Source organism: Enoplosus armatus, chromosome 20 (assembly GCF_043641665.1).
Source record: "Enoplosus armatus isolate fEnoArm2 chromosome 20, fEnoArm2.hap1, whole genome shotgun sequence".
Classification (NCBI taxonomy): domain Eukaryota; kingdom Metazoa; phylum Chordata; class Actinopteri; order Centrarchiformes; family Enoplosidae; genus Enoplosus; species Enoplosus armatus.
The window spans coordinates 159029-178705 of NC_092199.1; the positions used below are offsets into that span (position 1 = coordinate 159029).

At 42.0% G+C, this 19677-nt stretch overlaps 1 protein-coding gene across 1 annotated transcript; it reads right to left on the reverse strand.

The window, feature by feature from the left end:
* Positions 1 to 1768: 1768 nt before the first annotated feature.
* On the reverse strand, positions 1769 to 18967 carry LOC139303115 (rho GTPase-activating protein SYDE1). The gene is made up of 14 exons (XM_070926832.1): positions 18767 to 18967; positions 12242 to 12528; positions 11445 to 11958; positions 10922 to 11263; positions 9483 to 9678; positions 8591 to 8754; positions 7022 to 7141; positions 6802 to 6890; positions 6408 to 6545; positions 5664 to 5790; positions 5046 to 5221; positions 4638 to 4896; positions 4191 to 4484; positions 1769 to 3926 (listed from the first exon to the last, which is right to left on the reverse strand). Exons 1-14 carry the CDS (start codon positions 18849 to 18851, stop codon positions 3739 to 3741), a joined length of 2979 nt encoding a protein of 992 aa, XP_070782933.1. The 5' UTR covers positions 18852 to 18967; the 3' UTR covers positions 1769 to 3738.
* Between the last annotated feature and the right edge of the window lie 710 nt (positions 18968 to 19677).

Consider the following 19677-nt stretch of genomic DNA (forward strand, 5'->3'; position numbering starts at 1 on the left):
TATTCTCGAGTGACGCACTGGGTTTACACCCTGGGTCTGACTGACAGGCTGAACTGTCAGTGAATACAAAAGTGTAGAAAAATAAAATATGAAAACATGTAACAATTAACTTCTTAATAATTTATTAAATTATTAATTTTGATATTTGCTCCTACACATACTACCTCATTATGATTTATTCTTTAAATTTTCAGTGCAATACATACATGTATGTATATATATATGTATGTAAATATATATGTATATGTGTGTGTGTATATATATACATTGTTATTGTATATATTTTTTACTTTTATTTTTCACTTAAATATTGTAAATGTGTATATTTTTTATTTTCTATTTCTTATTTTTATATTTTGTACATACTTTTAGTTCTAATTTTTTTGCTACTTTCTACTCTTGAATGGGAGCACCAGTACTGTACAATACAGTACAATGTTGATATTATAAATGTTTTTAATGAGGTTCCCAAACATTTGTCTCAACAAATTTTCTTAGATTCAAGATTTTGATGGGCAACTGTGGTATTAATACTGTTACTGAAGTAAAAGATCTGAGTACTTCTTCCACTGCTGGTTGCTGTTGTATACCAGCAGTGTGCTTTACCTGCTCACCATGTTTCTCCTGCCAGTCCAGGATTAAACCTGTACACGTCCTGTCCAAAACACTCTGCAGTTCTGAAGCCAGACAACAGTAAAACATGTTTCCCTGAGTGCAACACCTGTTCAAACATACCTGTTAAAATAAATACTGTCTGATTGATCAAAACTACTCACCAAAATAAAAGCTTTGTAATCATTTGTGGATGGCACAGTCTCACCGCATCAACTACAGAGAAGACTTTTAATGGATCCACAGCCGGAAACGGTGGAGAGTCCTGTCAGACAGTCCTGAGGGCACAAAGACTCCACTCTTTGGAGCACAGTGCCTTTTAAGGTGCTGCAGCCTGAACTGGTCTGCTGTGAACCCTCATTAACTGACATGATGTTAAAGTGTTTCAGGCTGTTCGGAGATTTGTTTCAGTTGGACAAATTCATGAGTCTGTTTTTATCATTTATGCTTCTACAACATTTGATCATTTTAATCATTCTCTCATCATTGGGAAGTTGTTTGTGTCACATTTCAGTGTATGAAGAAGAATGAACTCTGTTCTGATCACTACAGCTTCATCATTCATTCACTTGTTTGAATCCATTCAGTCAGTCAGAAGGACATCCGTCGAGGATAAAGCAAGGAAATAAATAACAATAATAATAAAGCACATGTTAAAATCTAATGTAATACCTCCTATCATTATTGTGTGTTGTCCTGTATGGAGGATTTTATCTTCTAACTAAAACTAAATTAAATGGGTCAAACACAGTAGTCTGTGTCCAGTGTGAAGCCAGAAGTTGACTTTCTGAAACAGTTGCAGTTTGGTTAGGTTTAGCCACCAAAACTACTTGGTTAGGCTTTCTGGCAGAAAATACTGAGGGCAAACTTCTCCCAACTATTAAATCAGGCAAATGTTGCATTTTCTTACCAAATATTCATCAGCAATAGAATTGTTGTGCTTTCAAAGCACCAAATTAATTTCATATTGGCATATAATTAATTATGAAATATATTTCCACATCCTCATACTATACTTACTTTATCTCTCAAATAATAACGAACACATTTGGGTTTGAACTGTGCAAAGAGATCAAACAGAAATTGGGTTTTTGTCGTGCAGCTATTAATAATTACAGCCTGGTCATTCAGTTAATAATAATAATAACAATAATGATAATAATAATGTGTTTAATAGTTGGTCAGGTTAATAAAGCAGACTCTGTTCCAGCAGGAACTGTGCTTCAACACTTTGGTTACATCATCTGCATAGAAACATCGTCATCGTCAATAAAAAACGTAAGTGCTTATTGAAGTTGTGCAAAACAAATAATACTGTCAAATGACAACAAACACAGAAAACATTAAAACAACATCATAATTAACACTGAATATGGCATAATTTTCCTTCTGTGGCTTCACAAACACAGTGAGAAACTCTGTACCGTGAAAATACTAAAGACCTACTGCAGCTCACATCGCTCTGCTCAACCTGCCGACAGAAACCTGCAGAACCAACAGAAACCTGCAAGGGGCAACGAAAACCTGCAAGGGGCAACAGAAACCTTCAGGGGGCGACAAAAACATGCAGGATCATCAGAAACCTTTAAGGGGCGACAGAAACCTGCAGGGGCCAACAGAAACCTTCAGGGAGCGACAAAAACGTGCTGGACCAACAGAAACCTGCAGGGGGCGCTTGCTGTGGGGCATTGAGGCCATGAGGTTATTACATGAATAGTAACCATGTAACAGAACATGATCTAAACTTTGTTTCTGCACAAGTCAAGTTTTGTGATTTTGTTTGTGGGTTTTTTCTGATCAGTTTGAAGCTCAACATGCAATATCGGTCATATCTGATAGAAAAACCAGGTTCAGACATTCCCACTGCTCTGGAGATGTCACATCACATCACATTCAAAAGTCTCTCAAAAGAAGGGAATAAATATAAAACCATGTCAGCTGATGAGGGGACCTCTGATTGGATGAAGCAGCAGAGTGATGAGTTCTGCAGTTTGTGCTCTTCGACTTAAAGTTTCAACAAGTGAAATTATGGCTTCAACAGTGCAAACAGCCCCTATACAGTCCAACAGGATTCAACTGGATCCAGCATGATCCGACCCTGATACCCAGAACAACAACAACACAGTTCAGTTCACTTCTGTGACTTCAGAGGGTCTTTACCATTAGAAAATCTGAACATCAATAATAATAATAATACAATTATAAAGAGGGAACCAACAGTGTGGTTCTCTAAAGTTTGTATTCCTGTCGTTCCTCTGAGGGAAACTCTCCTCTTTCATATTAACACTGAAGCTGCATGTATCTTTGGATCAGAGAAATAAATTAATCTGGTTTGATTTAGATTTTTGGCACAGACTGTAGCTCGTCCTCCATGATGACCAGCAAAAGTCAGGGAACATCCAGAGACGCAGGAAACACAGTTTAAAATCCTCGTAGAGCGTTCAGGTATACAGCTCGCTCAGAATAAACAGTCACTCTCCTCCAACTCGTTGCTGATGGAAGTGCATTAAAGGCATTGACCAACTATATCTTCCAAATCTCATATATCTCATGAAGTAACAGCTTTTTTTAAAACCCCATAAATATGAGATTTAATATCTTGCAATTCTCATTTTTATGGGATTTAAAGTTTCTCATCAAGAAAATTGTGATGCTGAAAACAGTTTCAAACATTTATATCTGAAGTTTTCTCATTTTTACAATAAAATATGAACATACTTTTTCTTTGTGATGTTTTCAGTCTAATTTCCTGATGACAGTTATGTTGCTGAAAAAGTCTCTTCAGTTGCTGCAGAGATCAGAGGAAGCTGTGAGGAGGTCAGAGATCAAACTAGCAGCTGAACTGAGGTCAGTCTGCTGTATCAGATATAATAATTATATTCTGTTGTAGTTGTTTGATAATCTTCAGTACTGTTGAGGTACCTTTGCATTAAATCTGGGCAGGACAAAAATAATTATTTATAATTTAGACTCGTAAAGTTTTGGAACTTCATTGAGGTCAAATTAAATGGTTAGAAAATTCAGTTCAGACTTTGAAACAAATGTTTTAAAGTCACCCTCAACTTTATTCAACATGGCAGACTGATGAACAATCCTCCTCTTCCTCCTTCTCCTCCTCCTTTTCCTCTACAGACAGATATTGATCTGTTTGGCCAGCTCTCGGTCCAGGTCGTGGATCAGAGTGTCAAAGTCTTTCAGGCTGAGTCGACAGTTAAATGGTGCATCAAAATCCATGAACTCGTCCACGTACAAACCTCCTCCTTCTACTCCTGAAGACCACACCTCCTTCTTCTCCTCCTCCTCATCCCCGGTGCCTGAAACAGCAACAACAACAAGAAGGAGTGAGAATGAAAGGAAGGACCACAACAGGGATCATCTTATAGGAATAAGTCCAAAAATGTGGATGAAGTCAATTTTTCTCTGTGTTTCAGTGTTTGAAACTTTGTTTACAAACTCTATTGACTCCTCTATACTACCGGAATGAATAATTTTTTCTACTGTATAGTTTCCAGTGTTGTAAGGTGCATCTTGGTTTGGGTCAAAATGCATTTGATAAACTGTCCTGCTTATCTGTTTACCTCCATCACTCTCACTCCCTGCCACTTCATCATAATCGGCCTCCTGTCCAGACAGAAGATCTCGTCCACAGACGCTCCAGTCTCCAGCGTACCGATTGATCGGTGGTGGGCTCTCCAGCCGCGCCAGACCAACTCGACCTCGACGTGACACCACCACCTCCTCAGCATTCTGTGGCTGAGCCAATCGCAGTGCAGGATGCCGCTGCTGCTGGCCCAGGGGGTTATGGGTAAAGCCAGGGGATAGAGGTGGAGAGACGTCAATGTGGTCATCTGCTGGGACTCGATGGGTCGGCACTGAGGAAGAAGATATGAGCAGCAAAATAAGATGTTGAGCAAAGTGACATCTGTTAAAGGTGAGGTGGTTTTGAGTATAAAAGTGAGTGGAGCCTGTGGTTAATGAGGTTGTTTCTGCCACTGTCTCCTGCTCTGTAGCACCTCCCTTCTCACCTGGCCACAGCTGCAGCAAGTAGTGCAATGCCTCGATATGTCGTTTGAAATCCACCGCACTTGCTATCTCTTCACCATGACCAAATCCTTTCCCTCCTCCTCTTCCTCCCCTCCCTCCCCCTCCCCCCCTCCAGGCCTCCTGGGTTGGGGTGAGGAGCACCGGGCCGAAGCAGACAGCAAGGTTCTGGTATGTCATCCTATTGGACGAGTTGAAGGATGCCACCAGGCTGAGGTGGTCTAGCAAGAGTGACAGGGTGGCCTATACAGAGAGACCGAAATATACAAATGTGGCCAAAGAACAACCTGCTTTGACAACATTTACAGTTTAACCCCGTATTACAGTAGGACATAATAGAATGCTGTATTGTGGTACTGCAGTAGTACTTCCGTAGCTGTACTCTGTGTTACCCTCTCTGGAGGCGGCAGACAGGACAGCAGCTCCACAGTGCTCTGGGCGAGCTGAGGATCAGGGGTCGCTGGTGGGGCAGGTGGGGGTCGTAGGGTCATGGCCTCCCTGACAACCTGGTACAGAGTCCTGGTGATGAGCTGAGATGGCAGCTCCCGCAGGTAGTCCTTCAGTATACCTGAGAAAACACACAGTACTGAGTACAATCAGTCATCAGTGTCATTCGGAGACATTAAGGCTCAGTTCCAAGTCGTAAAGTTAAAGTTCAAGTCTTGAAGATCAAGTTTATGTCGTGCACGATCATGTTGCAATGATCAAGCACAAATCCAAGGGACCATACCAATACCAGCAACGCCTGCAGTATTTGCAGTAATTAATTAATCGTGTTTGAGACACCGAGGTCAGGCCTGAGTCATTGAGGTGAAGTACAAATTATTATGGTCTTTTGAGACTGGTCCCATTCAGGTCCCATTCACTGAGGAAATGTCAGACCTTGCTGACTTGATGACTTGGAAAAGACCATCGTGGCTCTGACACGAGCCATACTAAACCACACCCCCTAAGTTTAAGTCTAAGTCATTAGGGTCAGGTGCAAGTCACCCAGTTGTGTATTTACCGACCTGTAATGACGTTGATGTCAGGGTAGAGGTCCTCACTGAGGCAGACAGCTGAACTGTTCCTCTCAAACCAATCCCTGAGCTCCTTCTTCACCGCAGCAGAACCACACAGTCTGTACAGACCCACCACCTGAAAGACAGACAGATAAGGTCTTGAGCAGCAGTCAGAGGTGGTGAAATTCTGCAGAAATGCCTTCTGCCTCACCTTGGAAGTGTTCACCAGTTAAAATCAACCATAAACACAATGCAGTGTAATTAAGTGCTATTACTGTTAATATTTTATCTTTTTATTCAAATATATAAAATGGATTGATACCACAGCCAATTGTGTTTGCTGTAAAACATGACCAAGAGGGAGTCACCTCTACCAACAAATCCTGGTACTGCTACCTGGATTTGTCACCTCTGGAACACCAGATCTCTGCAGGGGTGGATGGGAGATTGGCCCCCCCCCCCCCCCCCCCCCCTACTGTTAATGTGAGAGTTGAAGTCGTTGAAGAGTTGAAATATCTCTAACTTTAAGTTCCTCTAATGGACATTTAATGTTGCTACATGAAAAGTCTGTGACCCCAAATTGTCTCTGTGCACATTTTTTCCACAGTTCACTTCTAAGCTTCTTTCACATCTTAATTTCAGACAGAACAAACAACCAAATGTTTATTTTTCAAACAAGGTCTATGATGATTTATCTTACCAGTAGTGGAGCTAAACATGGGAAAAAATAGATAGCTATAAGTAAGCAGATACCTTCAGTCCTCTTTGTTCTATCTCTGCCACAGATTTCTGGATCAGTAGAGGGACTGGGGATGCAGATCCTTCTTTCTCCACCAGATGGTGCAGTTCAACCCCAAACACATTAGCAGGCACTGATGTGTCACTGCTAGGCTGTGGGGAGAAAGTAATACAATTACCATAAGGATTAGTTCAAATATGTTAGTTACCGTTGTGATAAGGACTCCACAGCTCAGGACCGGTGAAATCAAACTCTGAATCTGATTACTTCCGTATTTCCTCACTAATGTCTTCTTTGTTTGGGCCATCATATCATACTGTGGAGTCATGATTGAGAGCTGTTTGGTGGAGCTGTTGAACTGTTGTTTTTACCACTTAAATTAGCAATATTAGTAGTATTACTGTGTACCTGTGTGTCCCATTTTTCCTGTAGCGACAGTTTGACATAAAGAAGCCCTCTGGGCTCCAACTTCACACAGAGCTGCTGACTTCGACTCCCTGAGAGAAAAGTATAGTCATTAATATTTGTGCCTCTTGAGCAGAATTTGACTGTTCTTTCTACCCAGAATACCATTATTATACATCCAAACAATAATGGTTAATTAGTAAAATACTGTAGTGTAGTGAACCTTTAAAGAGTGGAGGGATGGAGACTCCACCCAGACAGCAGACTCTGTTTCTGGATGGACCACCTGAAGTCTGACTCTGATCTGTCCCTGATTTAGACCCGCCCACTGCTTGTGGATTGGCTGCAGAGACAGAAATAGATAAAACACTGAGATTGATCACACAAAGGATTTCAAGAAGCTTTAGTTGTAGTTTGAGTACAGTAACATTTATCAAATCTGGCTCCTTTCAAATCCCCAAGCAATTTTCATTACATTCATTACTTTCATTTACATTGCAAGTAACTAAAGTAAGAGGTGGGGGAAGTACTCAGATATTTCACTGAAAGGTACTATATGTAACAATTTACATGTATTAATCATTTTTTATTGCCATGTGTGAATGGATTGTAACGAAACTTAAAAATTATTAAAGATATTTCCCCGACTTTCTCGGTTGGATGTGACGTAGGGTGATCATATTTTCAAACCTCCAAACCGGGACCCTGAAGTGTACCGCATATCCATGCATGCGCACATGCACGCGCTTATGCATGCATGTGCTTATGCATGCACTATGGAAATCCACGTAGCTTACTTGCAAACGTGGACGAATTGCTAGCTAGCTAACGTAGCAAAATATTGTCTTAAGTGGATAACATCAGCTAATTCATCCAGACTCCTGGGGTTGATCTCGCTGGTAAATTGGCTAGCTTGCCATTTACAAATTACTTCATATCAGCTAATGTTATGAGGCAACCAATGCCAGATCCATGCAGCGCAGCTAAGTTACAGCTAGCTGGCTAACCTTATAAATACTGAGTGGATCTATCAGTTGGCCAGTTTGCCAAATTACTTCACCAGCTAATGTGATCCATTATACTAACTGATATGTTATGACAAACGGCATTGATTTTAGCCAACAATAAATGATGTAAATGGATCTGGTTGCTTCGTAATGGTCATAATGGTCCCAATGGTCCACATAAAATATAGGAGGAACATTACAGATAGTAACGTTATTCTAAATATGACTATAAATCACAGTAAATCAGTCTGTTGTATGTCACTTCCTGAAAACTCCTCATAGAAAGTAACAGTACAACAGTGTGGAAATACTTACAAACGAAAGTCCTACATTCAAAATTCAAGTAAAAGCACATAAGCATTAGCATCAATTAAGTACCAAAAGTAAAAGCACTCATTGTGCAGAATGGCAATTTCAGAATAATATATATTGTAATATTGTATTATAATTATTGTTGCATTAATGTATTCATCACAGCAGATGATACATTTTACCAACCAAGAACTGGAACAAAATAGTAACCAGCTGTGGAGCTAAAAATGTAAAGTTTGTCCTGAGGGTGGCGCTAGAGGAAATGTTCCAGGGTCACTGAAATCTAAAGGGTTCATCCTCTGAGGAACAGAAATTAGATCAGGACATTTCATGACGTATAATTACTGAGATATTTTGCTGGTTGTGGTGATCTGGTCCTAGTAGTAATACTATTATTAGTACTGGCAGTATTCATAGTTGCAGTGGTGGGATAAGTAGCATTAATAAAACTAATTTACACACAGCAGTAGTACCTGGTGTTAACACCACAATGCGAAGCTGCCGGGCTCTCTCCAGCTCTAGGTGAAAGGCGTGGTTCAACGAGAGGGCAGAGGCTCGCAGGGTCAGGAGGGCGGTCCTCGCTCTTGTTACCCCATCAATCTGGATGGCCAGGAAGACCTCCTTACTGCCCTCTGACCTGAGAGGTGAGACATCCACAGGGAAAGATAGGGAGTCACTTTTTGTGTCACTTTCCTGACCCTTAACCAACATGTTTTGGTATCTTAACCAACAACAGATGAGACAGTGTTGGTCTCTGGTGTCAAAGTCCTGAACATAACTTTGTGGCAAAGAAATATTTAAGTTTCCAGTGAAGATAATAGAGTTGTAATGTAGGAGGAGCTATTTCAGGCGGCTCTGGATCCTGCAGTAAAGTCCCCATAAATGTTTCTCATGGACAATGTTAAGTGACTCACAGTTGCAGCTCTTGGATCAGAATGAAACTCTTTCGATTGAATCATCAATACAATAACAGCTGCATAAATATCTGGTTCTTTTATGAAATTAACTAATGCAAGGCTCTCTGTGATGCGTTGTTGACTTCTCTCCTGCTGTTTGACTCAGAGGTCACAATCAATTTCTACTCGTTATACATTTACTATAGCAGCTCTACAGGAAACAATCAGTTCCTCTAATGTCCACTAGATGCTCCTGTGATCTGTATTGAAGTGAATGGGAAAACCTCCAACTTATTTCTGCAAATACAAAGTCAGTAGAGTTTCAGCTCTCAGTAGATCACTTTTCTTCATCTAATTATATTACAAAAAATGTTACCCTGCTAATCACCAGCAATCTTCAAGCAAGTATTACCTTATAATAGCTGCCATTAGCTAGCTCCAGGTGTTAGTGTTGGTGGTGTGTTCCTACCTGCTGGTCTTCATCTCCTCCAGGCCCAGAAGATGGACAGTCAGTAAACCTGTCACCCGCTGGCTGCATCGCTGTGGATCAGAGCCCACGTACAATCGGAAAGAACTGATGTCACATGCTGTTTCCTGGGATGCTGTAGAGGGAGGGGCCTGTTGCCGTGGCAGCAGCTCGGGGGAGTCCCCATCACTAAGATAACCTAAAAGGAAAACATGAACTTTACATTCTGGTAGTTTAACTGATGGGTTTATACTTTGGATATAGGTGAGCAGGTTCATGCTTCACTTGCTTGTGAATTTCAAGGGACACACAGGCTCAAACCTCCGGCCTGAGACAAGATGATTCCTCCAGAGACAACAAGGATGGAGACAACAACTACTGAGAACAACTGGAAGTCAAACTAGGTGGAAATCTAAAATCTAAGCCTGTTTGGATATTTTTTAGCATTGGATGTTGATCCAAATCAGATGACTTCTTATAATTGAAAATTATGACTGATTCTGCTGAATCAGAATCAGAAATACGTTATTGATCCCCGGGGGGAAATTATAAAGTTACATGTGCTCCCATTCAAGAGTAGAAAAGTAGCATAAATAGATATAAAATAAAAATAAAATATATACATTTACAATATTTACGTGAAAAATAAAAATATATACAATAACACTGTATACATGTGTGTGTTTGTGTGTGTGTGTGTGTGTATACATATATATATATATATACACCCTCCCCACATTCAAGAGTAGGCTTAAGAGTTTTCCCTTTGATAAAGCTTATAGTTAACTTACATTGTGCTACTGTATGTTCTCTTTCCTCCAGCCCCCCGTCTCCCTCTCTCTTGAGGGGCCTGTTGCCGTGGCAGCATTAGTTTGATCACACACCCAGAGGCTGGTGTAATGTCTCGTCCTGTGTGGTAGTCTGTTTTGTTTTATTTTGTTCATGTTTCATGTTTTGTGTTGCACATTTCCTGTTTTATTTTGTAGTACCTACCTCTCCTCACGTTTCAGACACTTCAATTCCTGCCCTTGTGTGTTTCCTGCCTTCCTGATTACCTGCCCCGCCCCGATTAGTTTCACCTGTCCCTCATTAGTCTCTCACCTGCGTGTATTTAACCTGTGTTCTCCCCTCCTTCTGTGCCAGTTTGTCTTTGTCTATTGTGCAAGCGTTCCAGCGATTTTCCTTGAGTTCCTTGTGTTTTTGATATCTGTTGGTTTTTTGACTACGTCTCTTCCTACTCCCTCCTGTATCATCTGCTTTACTGTGTACCAAACCCTGCCTGTTTCAAGTAAAGGCTGTGTTTTTGCTTCTACCTGTTGGGTCTAGACCTGCTCTATGAAAAGGGCCCTTACATAAATTCAATTTGGTGCTATTTAAATAAAATCTAACTGAAAAAATCAATGGAATTATGTCCCTCTTGACACTGTTATAAACATGTTCACCTCCTTTACTGGCAGAGCGTCCTCTCGGTGATCGTCGCAGTGGTCTGGCTGGAGGGGCGGAGCTATCCAGGTGATATCTGCTGATCACATTCTGGTTGGACAAGGCTGATGATGATGTTGCATTCTTACTGGTCGACTCGTCCCCACCCTCTCTGCTGTGGTTTCCTTGGCGATGGGCACGAGACGAGGAGCGAAGGCTGAGTTTGCGGCGCAGCTCAGGAAGTTTCTTCATCTTTAGGGAGAGTTTCCTCACTGTACCAGGGGATCTAAGCCTGTCAATCACACTGCTGGACATGCCCCCTTTCTTTAGTGAGGTGGGGCTAGAGTCTGAGGGGGGGCAGTCTAAGGGAGAGATAGAGACACACACAAAGACTGAGACACACTTGGATCTATTTTCCTGAAACCGGTCGCAAACACAAATTGACCCATGTGTTTTCAAGTGCAAACCTGGTACAGTGTGGTGTAGTATGTAAGAGAATGTAGAAGAAATGCAGAATCACCAGGTAGAGTCAGGTCTTCTTACCTGTGTTCTCTGTTGAGATGTCATCAGTGTAGTGGCTAACACTTGGTTTGGTGCCCTCCAGTGGACAGTCACTTCTACGACTTTCTGCTGACCCGACAAACACTCCTTCGAGCTCTGCTCTAGTATCTCCTGGCCTCTTTGTTGCTCCTCCATCCTCCCTTTCATCCCTCCTCCTCCATATCTCCTCCTTCCTGCGTGGACCTCCTGCGTCCTCCTCCTCAGGGATCGGGTTATACCAGATGTTGCTGACGCTGTCCTCCTGCAGCCTACAGGCCTCGTCTAAAGCCTGGGTCTTTCCTGAGGACAGCACCCAGGCTCGGCTGCTGCGATCCAGGCTTTGCAGATAGGCACGCTGGCCAGACTTAGTGCTGACGGAGGTGGCGGGCACATCAGGGGAGCCCCCTGCTGGCTGGAGGGCTTCTTGGTGGACTGTTGTAGATCTGACAGGAGCACAGGGGGTGCTCATCATATCCCAGGCCAGATTGACGCACATCCTGTCGCCGCACTGCTCTGTCTGGGAGTAGAATAAGAAGTGGGAGTCAAAGTACGAAAGGAGGGGTCAAACTACCAGGACGAGAACAAAAAGGAGTGATTAAACCACTAAGAGTAGGATAAGAAGACGGGGGGAGGGAGGACGGAGCACATGTAGAAATAAAGCTTTCTAAAACTTCCAAGAACAGAGCAAGAAGGAGAATTCAGTCATCACTGGACTGATGTGACACATATTTGCATGAAATAAACACACTGTAATCATTATGTTTTACATAGGAAATTAAACCAACCCTTCTATCTTGTACCTTATCCTGTGCAAGCCTTTGACTCCAGGCCTGCCCAGATGCATCCTGGGATATCCCTGATGGTCGCTCCCGGTCAGAGGTTCTGGAGGTGGAGCCTAACGGCAGGGTGCTGGGCGGAGCCACAGAGGCCTGCCGTGTCCATGACTGTTTTTTAGCAACTGTGATGTGGTTATGTGGGGGTGAGGGGGGATCAGGGTCTGCTACTGCTGGAGTTCTTGTTGTCGTCATTGATGGTGATGATGGTGATGAAGAAGTCTGGAGGACAGTGTCAGCCTTGACTGGAACATCTGCAGGAAACACACACACACACACACACACACACACACACACACAGCTGTTATTAGCATTCTCATGGTTGGATTGAATCCTGCATGTGGTGTTAAGAAATTCGAGAAGAGAGAGAGAGAGAAGGAATTCAGTGGTGAGTTATTTTGTGGCTCTTTGTTCCTGTCTCAGTCTTTTGGTTTCTATGTGGCAGTTTGTTAAAGACAAAACTACAAAACTACTATGATGCCCTTGGGACCGAAGAATGTATAAATACATGAAGCCTCAACATATAGTATCAGGTTAATCAGTTTTTCAGTCAAAAGAAACACCTTGGGGCAGATAACCAAACTACTACCAACCAAGTAAAAGTCATCAACAAAGAAAATATTTAATGGAAACAATTCAAGCTCACATCCGTCGACCCACAAACACACATGCTCAGATCAGTACAAAGCGAGATCCATTATAGAATCACTCGCTTGTTGTGACTAACCAGTGCTGCTGGTCAGTGACCACTGCAAGTCTCTACAACCTCTACCTGTGTACCTTCCACCTCTGTCTGTATGTTTTATTAAATACTTGTTGTAAATGAACAGGATGTGTTACTGGTCCAGCCTCGGTTTGAAAGCTTAGTGTTTAATACACATTCCTGGCTGCAGTTCGGTGATACGAAATTATGCTCTTTATGTCGCATGTATGAAACCACAGTACTGACGACTGTTGGACCAAGGAAGTCAAACACAGAAATCAACTCAGGTTTATCTCACAGTTAAAACTCTTTGGCACATCCATTCCTCAGATCATCTTTAAGTGACCCCACAGTCTGATTTCTACGTGGATGCTGGAGGTCCAGAGCACCCAAGGACCTGGTACCATTGTTGATTTTAGAGACAGGAAAGTGAGCTCCACAAGCTGTTGCATTTTCAGGTAGATTTGAATGTGTCATGTTGAAGTCCTCTTACGTTCTTTAGAACGAGAGAGAGTTACAACTGAACACCAAATCATACTCATAATCAGATGGTGGTTTAGCACATGGAGCATCAGTCTGGACTCTGGTCTGAGACATCAGACTGTCCTGCAGTACACTTTGGTCATTATTGATCTTCTATAATAACATCAGCTGTTGCTGTTGAAAGAAACTGGAAAATTTAAAGCAGCACTTCATTAATTATAACCACAGATTTTCTCTCTCACATCCTGAACATCTGGATTTCTCTCTTCCAGCTCTCTGCTTCCTGTGTGTGTGTGTGTGTGTGTGTGTGTGTGTGTGTGATCCTCATGACACACAGTATGCTGAGTATCTGACTGAGCTGCATGAATAAACCCTCTGTGTGTGTGTTTGTGTCAGACGTTGCTCTGTACTTTAATTCATCTGATGGCCACAGAAGCTGTTAGTTGGTTTAAGATCATACAGGTGATCATTTTAGATAATCCTGCCCTCTGGCAGATGTCTATTAACATCAGTTACAGTTCAGGTCAAAAGTTCAACCACAAAATCAGACCTTAAAGGTGTGGTAACCTGCAGGTAACCATAACAACGGAACTGATACTCACTCTAGTACCCCTGGAACCTCCTCAAGGATCCCTTGAAGGTCTTTGATGACCTCTCCAACCTCATCAAAGACAACTGACTGGGAGTTCTTTATGACCCAATGTAACCTCAAAACCCACTGTAGCCTCTTCCAGGACCCTGAGACCTTCTCAAGGACCATTTGAACGACCTCAAGGAACCATGAAACCTCTCAAAGAACTTCTCGAGGACCCACGGCACCTGTTCAATGACAGAGCAACATGACCCTTCATGTGGAGTTGTGTTTGTGTCACCTGATGAATGATGTCCAGTCCTCACTCTCTGTTAGCTCAGTTTCTGGTCTCCACCACCTCCTGAGGGAAATATCTGGCTATTTAGCTGCTAAATGCTCCACTATGTTCAGCAGCTTGTCTCTACCTGAGTCTGTCTGCTGTCTCCTGCTGAGCAGGTCGTGTACAGTGGCTTCTCTCTGAGACTCAAACTACTAACTGATTGGATACAGGACCAGACAGGAAGTGATATACTCCGGGGGGTCGGCCTCCACTTCCTGTCATCTGAATGAAGCCAAAGAGGACCTGATAGAGGACCTGATAGAGGACTGCGAGTGTGTGTGTGTGTGTGTGTGTGATAATAATAAACCATCTGTTTTTAATTTTTCAGAAGCCTGAGAAATGCTGATCAGTGAGAAAAGAGGAGGGGGGGGGGGGTGAATAAACAGCTGTGACTGTGCAGATGTCAATGAACTCTCTGTATTTAAGGCTAAACACACTGCTGTCTATTCACTATTCATCAGTCTTAAAATACACAAAAACACACAAAGCCTGCAGTCAGCAACACACACACACACACACACACACACACACACACACACAGTATGATCTAGAGACAAGGCGAGCTTTAAGACTTGATGTGTCTGACGTCCTACAGAAACACATTTTCAGTCAATTTAGTTAGCTCTAGTGAGAATCAAGTACTTTATACTGTATACTTTATACTGTATACGGTGTATACTGTATACTTTATACTGTACTGTACTTGAGGTGCTCTGAAAAACGTATATCTCAAAGAATTTGTGTTTCTGTTCATATTTGCTGCTTCACACACACACCGTCAATACTAGGTGTGTGTGTGTGTGTGTGAGATTTAACAGTTTATATCAAAAATCTTCACTCAGTCCAACTTACTGCGACATAACAGAAAGAGATAAACAGGAAGTAACCACACACACACACACACACACACACACACACACACATACATACAGGTCTAATGACAGGAAATGGTCAGCTGACCCAGTTTGCCTGCAGGAAGCTGAACATTAAACCACGTGTAGATTATAGAAGGAGAGACAGACAATCAGTGACTGTGACTGAGGAGGTTTGAGAAACATTCGTCTGACATGTTGAAAATATGTGAATTCTTTAACAAATCAGGTGGAAATCCTCCAAAGTTACGATCTGTTTAGATTAAATTCTCTCCGTGGGTGAAGCAGCTAGGGGTTTGGTGCCTTGCCCAAGGACTCCTCAGTTAGGAGGTGATCTGAAACCTCTCTGCTTCGTTCTATACTGAACCGACCACCCAAGCCAAGCCCCAACGGACTGAGATACTGCCACCCCCAGTCTCATATTGACTTCTGATAAACTGTAGAATATATTTTCCCACAGAAGGACAACAGTAGATTTTGTCTTCCATCACTCTATTACTTTCCATCATGTTCCATTACCTTACATTACGTGCCATCAGAAATCTGATTCTGATTTCTGATTCATCACGTGCCATTACCTTACATTAGGTGCCATTACCTTACATTACGTTCCATTGCGTGCCATTACCTTACATTACCTTACATTACGTGCCATCACGTTCCATTACCTTACATTACGTGCCATTACCTTACATTACATGCCATCGCGTGCCATTACCTTACATTAGATGCGATCACGTGCCATCACGTTCCATTACCTTACATTACGTGCCATTATGTTCCATGACCTTCCATTACGTGCCATTACCTTACATTACGTGCCATCGCGTGCCATTACCTAACATTAGGTGCCATTACCTTACATTACCTTACATTACGTGCCATCACGTTCCATTACCTTACATTAGGTGCCATTACCTTACATTACGTGCCATCATGTCCCATTACCTTACATTACGTGCCATTACGTTCCATTACCTTACATTAGGGGCCATTACCTTACATTACGTGCCCTCACGTACCATTGCCTTACATTACATTACGTGCCATCATGTTCCATTACCTTCCATTACGTGCCATTACGTTCCATTGCTTTCCACTACATGCGCTACTGGTATGCACTGCCTCCAGGAAATAGTCATATCCTCGCACTCTGACATTACAAAAAAACCTTCACTTCCTCGTCTTAATATGTTACCAAATATGTTACAGACTTAAACAGTGATACTCAGTACTGTGTGACAAAGTTTAGCAGACATGTGACCGCTCAGTACTACAAACCTGTAGACTCACTAAATAGTAAATAGGGAGAGATCTGGGACACAGACTCACACAGTCAGATGCTGGACAAAGACTCACAGACTAAACAGAATGATGACCTGTAACCTCTGACCTGTAACATTATGGATCCTGTAATCCTGTGTTTTTTAGTTTAGTGCACTGTTTAGCACAAAGACTGGAAGCAGGAGGAAATGGTTAGCTTAGCTTAGCACAAAGACTGGAAACAGGGGGATATTGTTACCCTAGCTTAGCACGAATACTGGAAGCAGGGGGAACTGTTAGCCTAGCATCATGCTACCTCCCACTCTCTGTAAATGTGTCTCAGTGCAGCTGTTCAGTGTGATTCTGATAAAACACAGAAGAGATCTGAACCTGCAGCATCACTGGATCATGTGTTCTTCTACTGATGACGCTCACAGTACCAGAGAGTATCAGCACTCAGCAGTGACATCACAGATTACCACACAGCTGTGTAGGCTGTTATTTTGTGTATTGGTTAGGGTATGCTCTTATAGACACAATTAGAAAACAACAACTTCATCTCTGTCTGTGTTTCAGAGAAACACTGAAGCTGAATGAACCTGAACTGAACCTGAACAGGCTCTGACCCTGAAGTTCTGATCCAAAACAAATCAGGTCTAAAAATAAACATAACAATGGAAAATCTTCCTGAAAACGACAAGAAATTATGTCATAGACCTGATCTGAGTTTTTTGGTGAGGTCTCTGGTTAACAAAAACAGTTTATATTGTCAAATTTTAGAGGAAATATTTCCAGATTCAAACTAAACTGACTGAGTGTGAACGTTCCCTGAACGCCGCTGCAGAAAAAGTCTCAGTCCGTCTCCAGATCAACTGTGGTTCAGACACAACCATGACAACTGAACCCCCACTGTAAGTATGCTGAATTAGCTGTTAGCAGCTCCTGTTTGCAGTGTAGCCATGGATGTACAGACAATTTTCACTGGATCACTGTGATACTGAAGGAAACTTGATTGAAACTTGACAGGATAATTCTTAGGCAGGTTCTGCAGCATCTTTTTTCTCTGATTTCTAATTGTATTTCTGGAGGTTTACTTTGGATGGACATCAGAGATAATGTCTCCTCAGGAAGTGTAAATCATACTGAATGATTCAACGTGTGTTTCATGTCTGTGTCTGAATTTTGACTCTGAGAGGGAGTGCGATTTTTTTGTCACCAACTTTTTATTGGTTTACCTTTTTTCCTTACATTCATGGACATTCCATAACCCATCTACATCTATTCACTGAGGTAATCACATACACAGTATAAATGTACATACTTTTACATACACAGTGACATGGAATTAAATACAAAAATAAGTGGTGTGACTAAAACAGAAAAGGAGGAAGATTTTTGAACCATGAATTGTGTGTCACTGCTGCAGTTTCACCTGCTCACCATGTTGGTGATAAATCAGCAATCACCAATCAGCAGCGAGACTACAAAGACCTAGAAAGACAGTATCTCTGTCCCTTCACACCTCCCTTCAACTCTCCCACTAAAACCTCTGATGAGGAATGATGAAGCTAAACTACAGAGGTGGACACTGCTACTTTCAACATACCTGTTGGCCACAGGTGTGTCTGTGTCTGTGTGTCTGTGAGTGTGTCTGTCTCTCTGTCTGTCCGTCTGCCTGTCTGTCTCTGTCTGTCTGACTGTCTGTCTTGTCTTTAGGACTCTGCAGTTGAATTCTAAAGAGGACGACAGTCACTTGTTGAGCTGCTGAGGTGTCCTGGAGGACGTCACAGTTGTCTGGTGACTTCAGTAAATATGTTTTAATATAATATGAAGCTTCTATAATAGAATATATGCAGTAAAAGAATGAAACAGGTGTTGTAACCTTCCAGGATTTCAATGAATGTTCTAAGTAGAACTCATGTTTACAGTTACACCTGTGTGTAAGTGCTGAGAACATGAGACTGTCTCTCAGGTCAGCGTGGAAACACAGACGTTGACAGAGTGAGAACATGAAGTTATAAACTGCTTCAGTTTCAAACATGAGAACCTTCAGGAGCCGATCGATGTTTTGTGTTCAACAACATTTTACTTCTTTTGTTTTAGTATCAAACTAACTGAGGAACCGATCTGTCACTTGTTGGTTTATCTGACTTTAAGTCATGAGAACGTGTGAAGTTACAGTCTAGTGAACTGGCTGTTCACACTGAGCAGCGTTCACAAACACTAGCTTTAACTCTGTTTAACGTCTGCAGCTGCTCACCGCTCAGTTTGGGATCCGTCTTCCTCCTGGATCTGTCTTTGCCTCTCAGTCTGGAGAAAGTTCTCTTCAGCAGAGGCTCGGCCATGGTGGACCCCCCTCCTCCTTCTCAGTCCTCGTGGAGAGGAGAAGAATCCAGCAGGAGAAGAGAGGAGTCAGCGCTCCTTCATCATGCTCAGATCACAGTTTTCAGTTCATGTCTCCGACTCCTCGTTCACTTTGACTCTGAGAGCTGCAGAACAGGAAATGAATTCCACACATTCTTTCCCAAACTCCCCCTCTCCTCCTCCTCCTCCCCCTGATCCTCCTCCCACCCTCCTCCCTCCACAGGGAGAGAAGGAGACAGAGCACTCATGGGAAATGTAGTCCTGAGTCCTAAATGTTATGAAATCACAGAAACACGTTAAGGTTATTTTCTGTCTTTAATTAAGTTTTCATTCTTTGTTTGAAGGAATAAAATAAATGGTAAATGGTCTCACTTACACACGTGGACAAAATTGTTGGTACCCTTCCGTTAAAGAAATAAAAACCCACAATGGTCACTGAAATAAGTTGAAACTGACAAAAGTGATAATAAATAAAAATGTACTGAAAATTAACCAATGAAAATCAGACATCGCTTTTGAATTGTGGTTCAACTGAATCATTTAAAAAAACAAACTAATGAAACTGGCCTGGACAAAAATGATGGTACCCCTAGAAAAGATTGAAAATAATTTGACCATAGGGACATGTTAAACTAAGGTGTGTCCTGTAATTAGCATCACAGGTGTCTTCAAACTTGTAATCAGTCAGTCTGCCTATTCAAAGGGTGAAAAGTAGTCACTGTGCTGTTTGGTATCATGGTGTGTACCACACTGAACATGGACCACAGAAAGCTAAGGAGAGAGTTGTCTCAGGAGATTAGAAAGAAA

What these genes read in the sequence shown, in the direction of transcription:
- LOC139303115 (XM_070926832.1), bottom strand. Translation starts at nt 18,851, where the DNA reads ATGGCCGAGCCTCTGCTGAAGAGAACTTTCTCCAGACTGAGAGGCAAA. An exon ending in GACGGATCCCAAACTGAGCG is followed by an intron (nt 12,529 to 18,766) that starts GTGAGCAGCTGC and finishes TGTTTCCTGCAG; the next exon opens with ATGTTCCAGTCAAGGCTGAC. An exon ending in ACGCTCTGCCAGTAAAGGAG is followed by an intron (nt 9,679 to 10,921) that starts GTGAACATGTTT and finishes TTTTCCTTTTAG; the next exon opens with GTTATCTTAGTGATGGGGAC.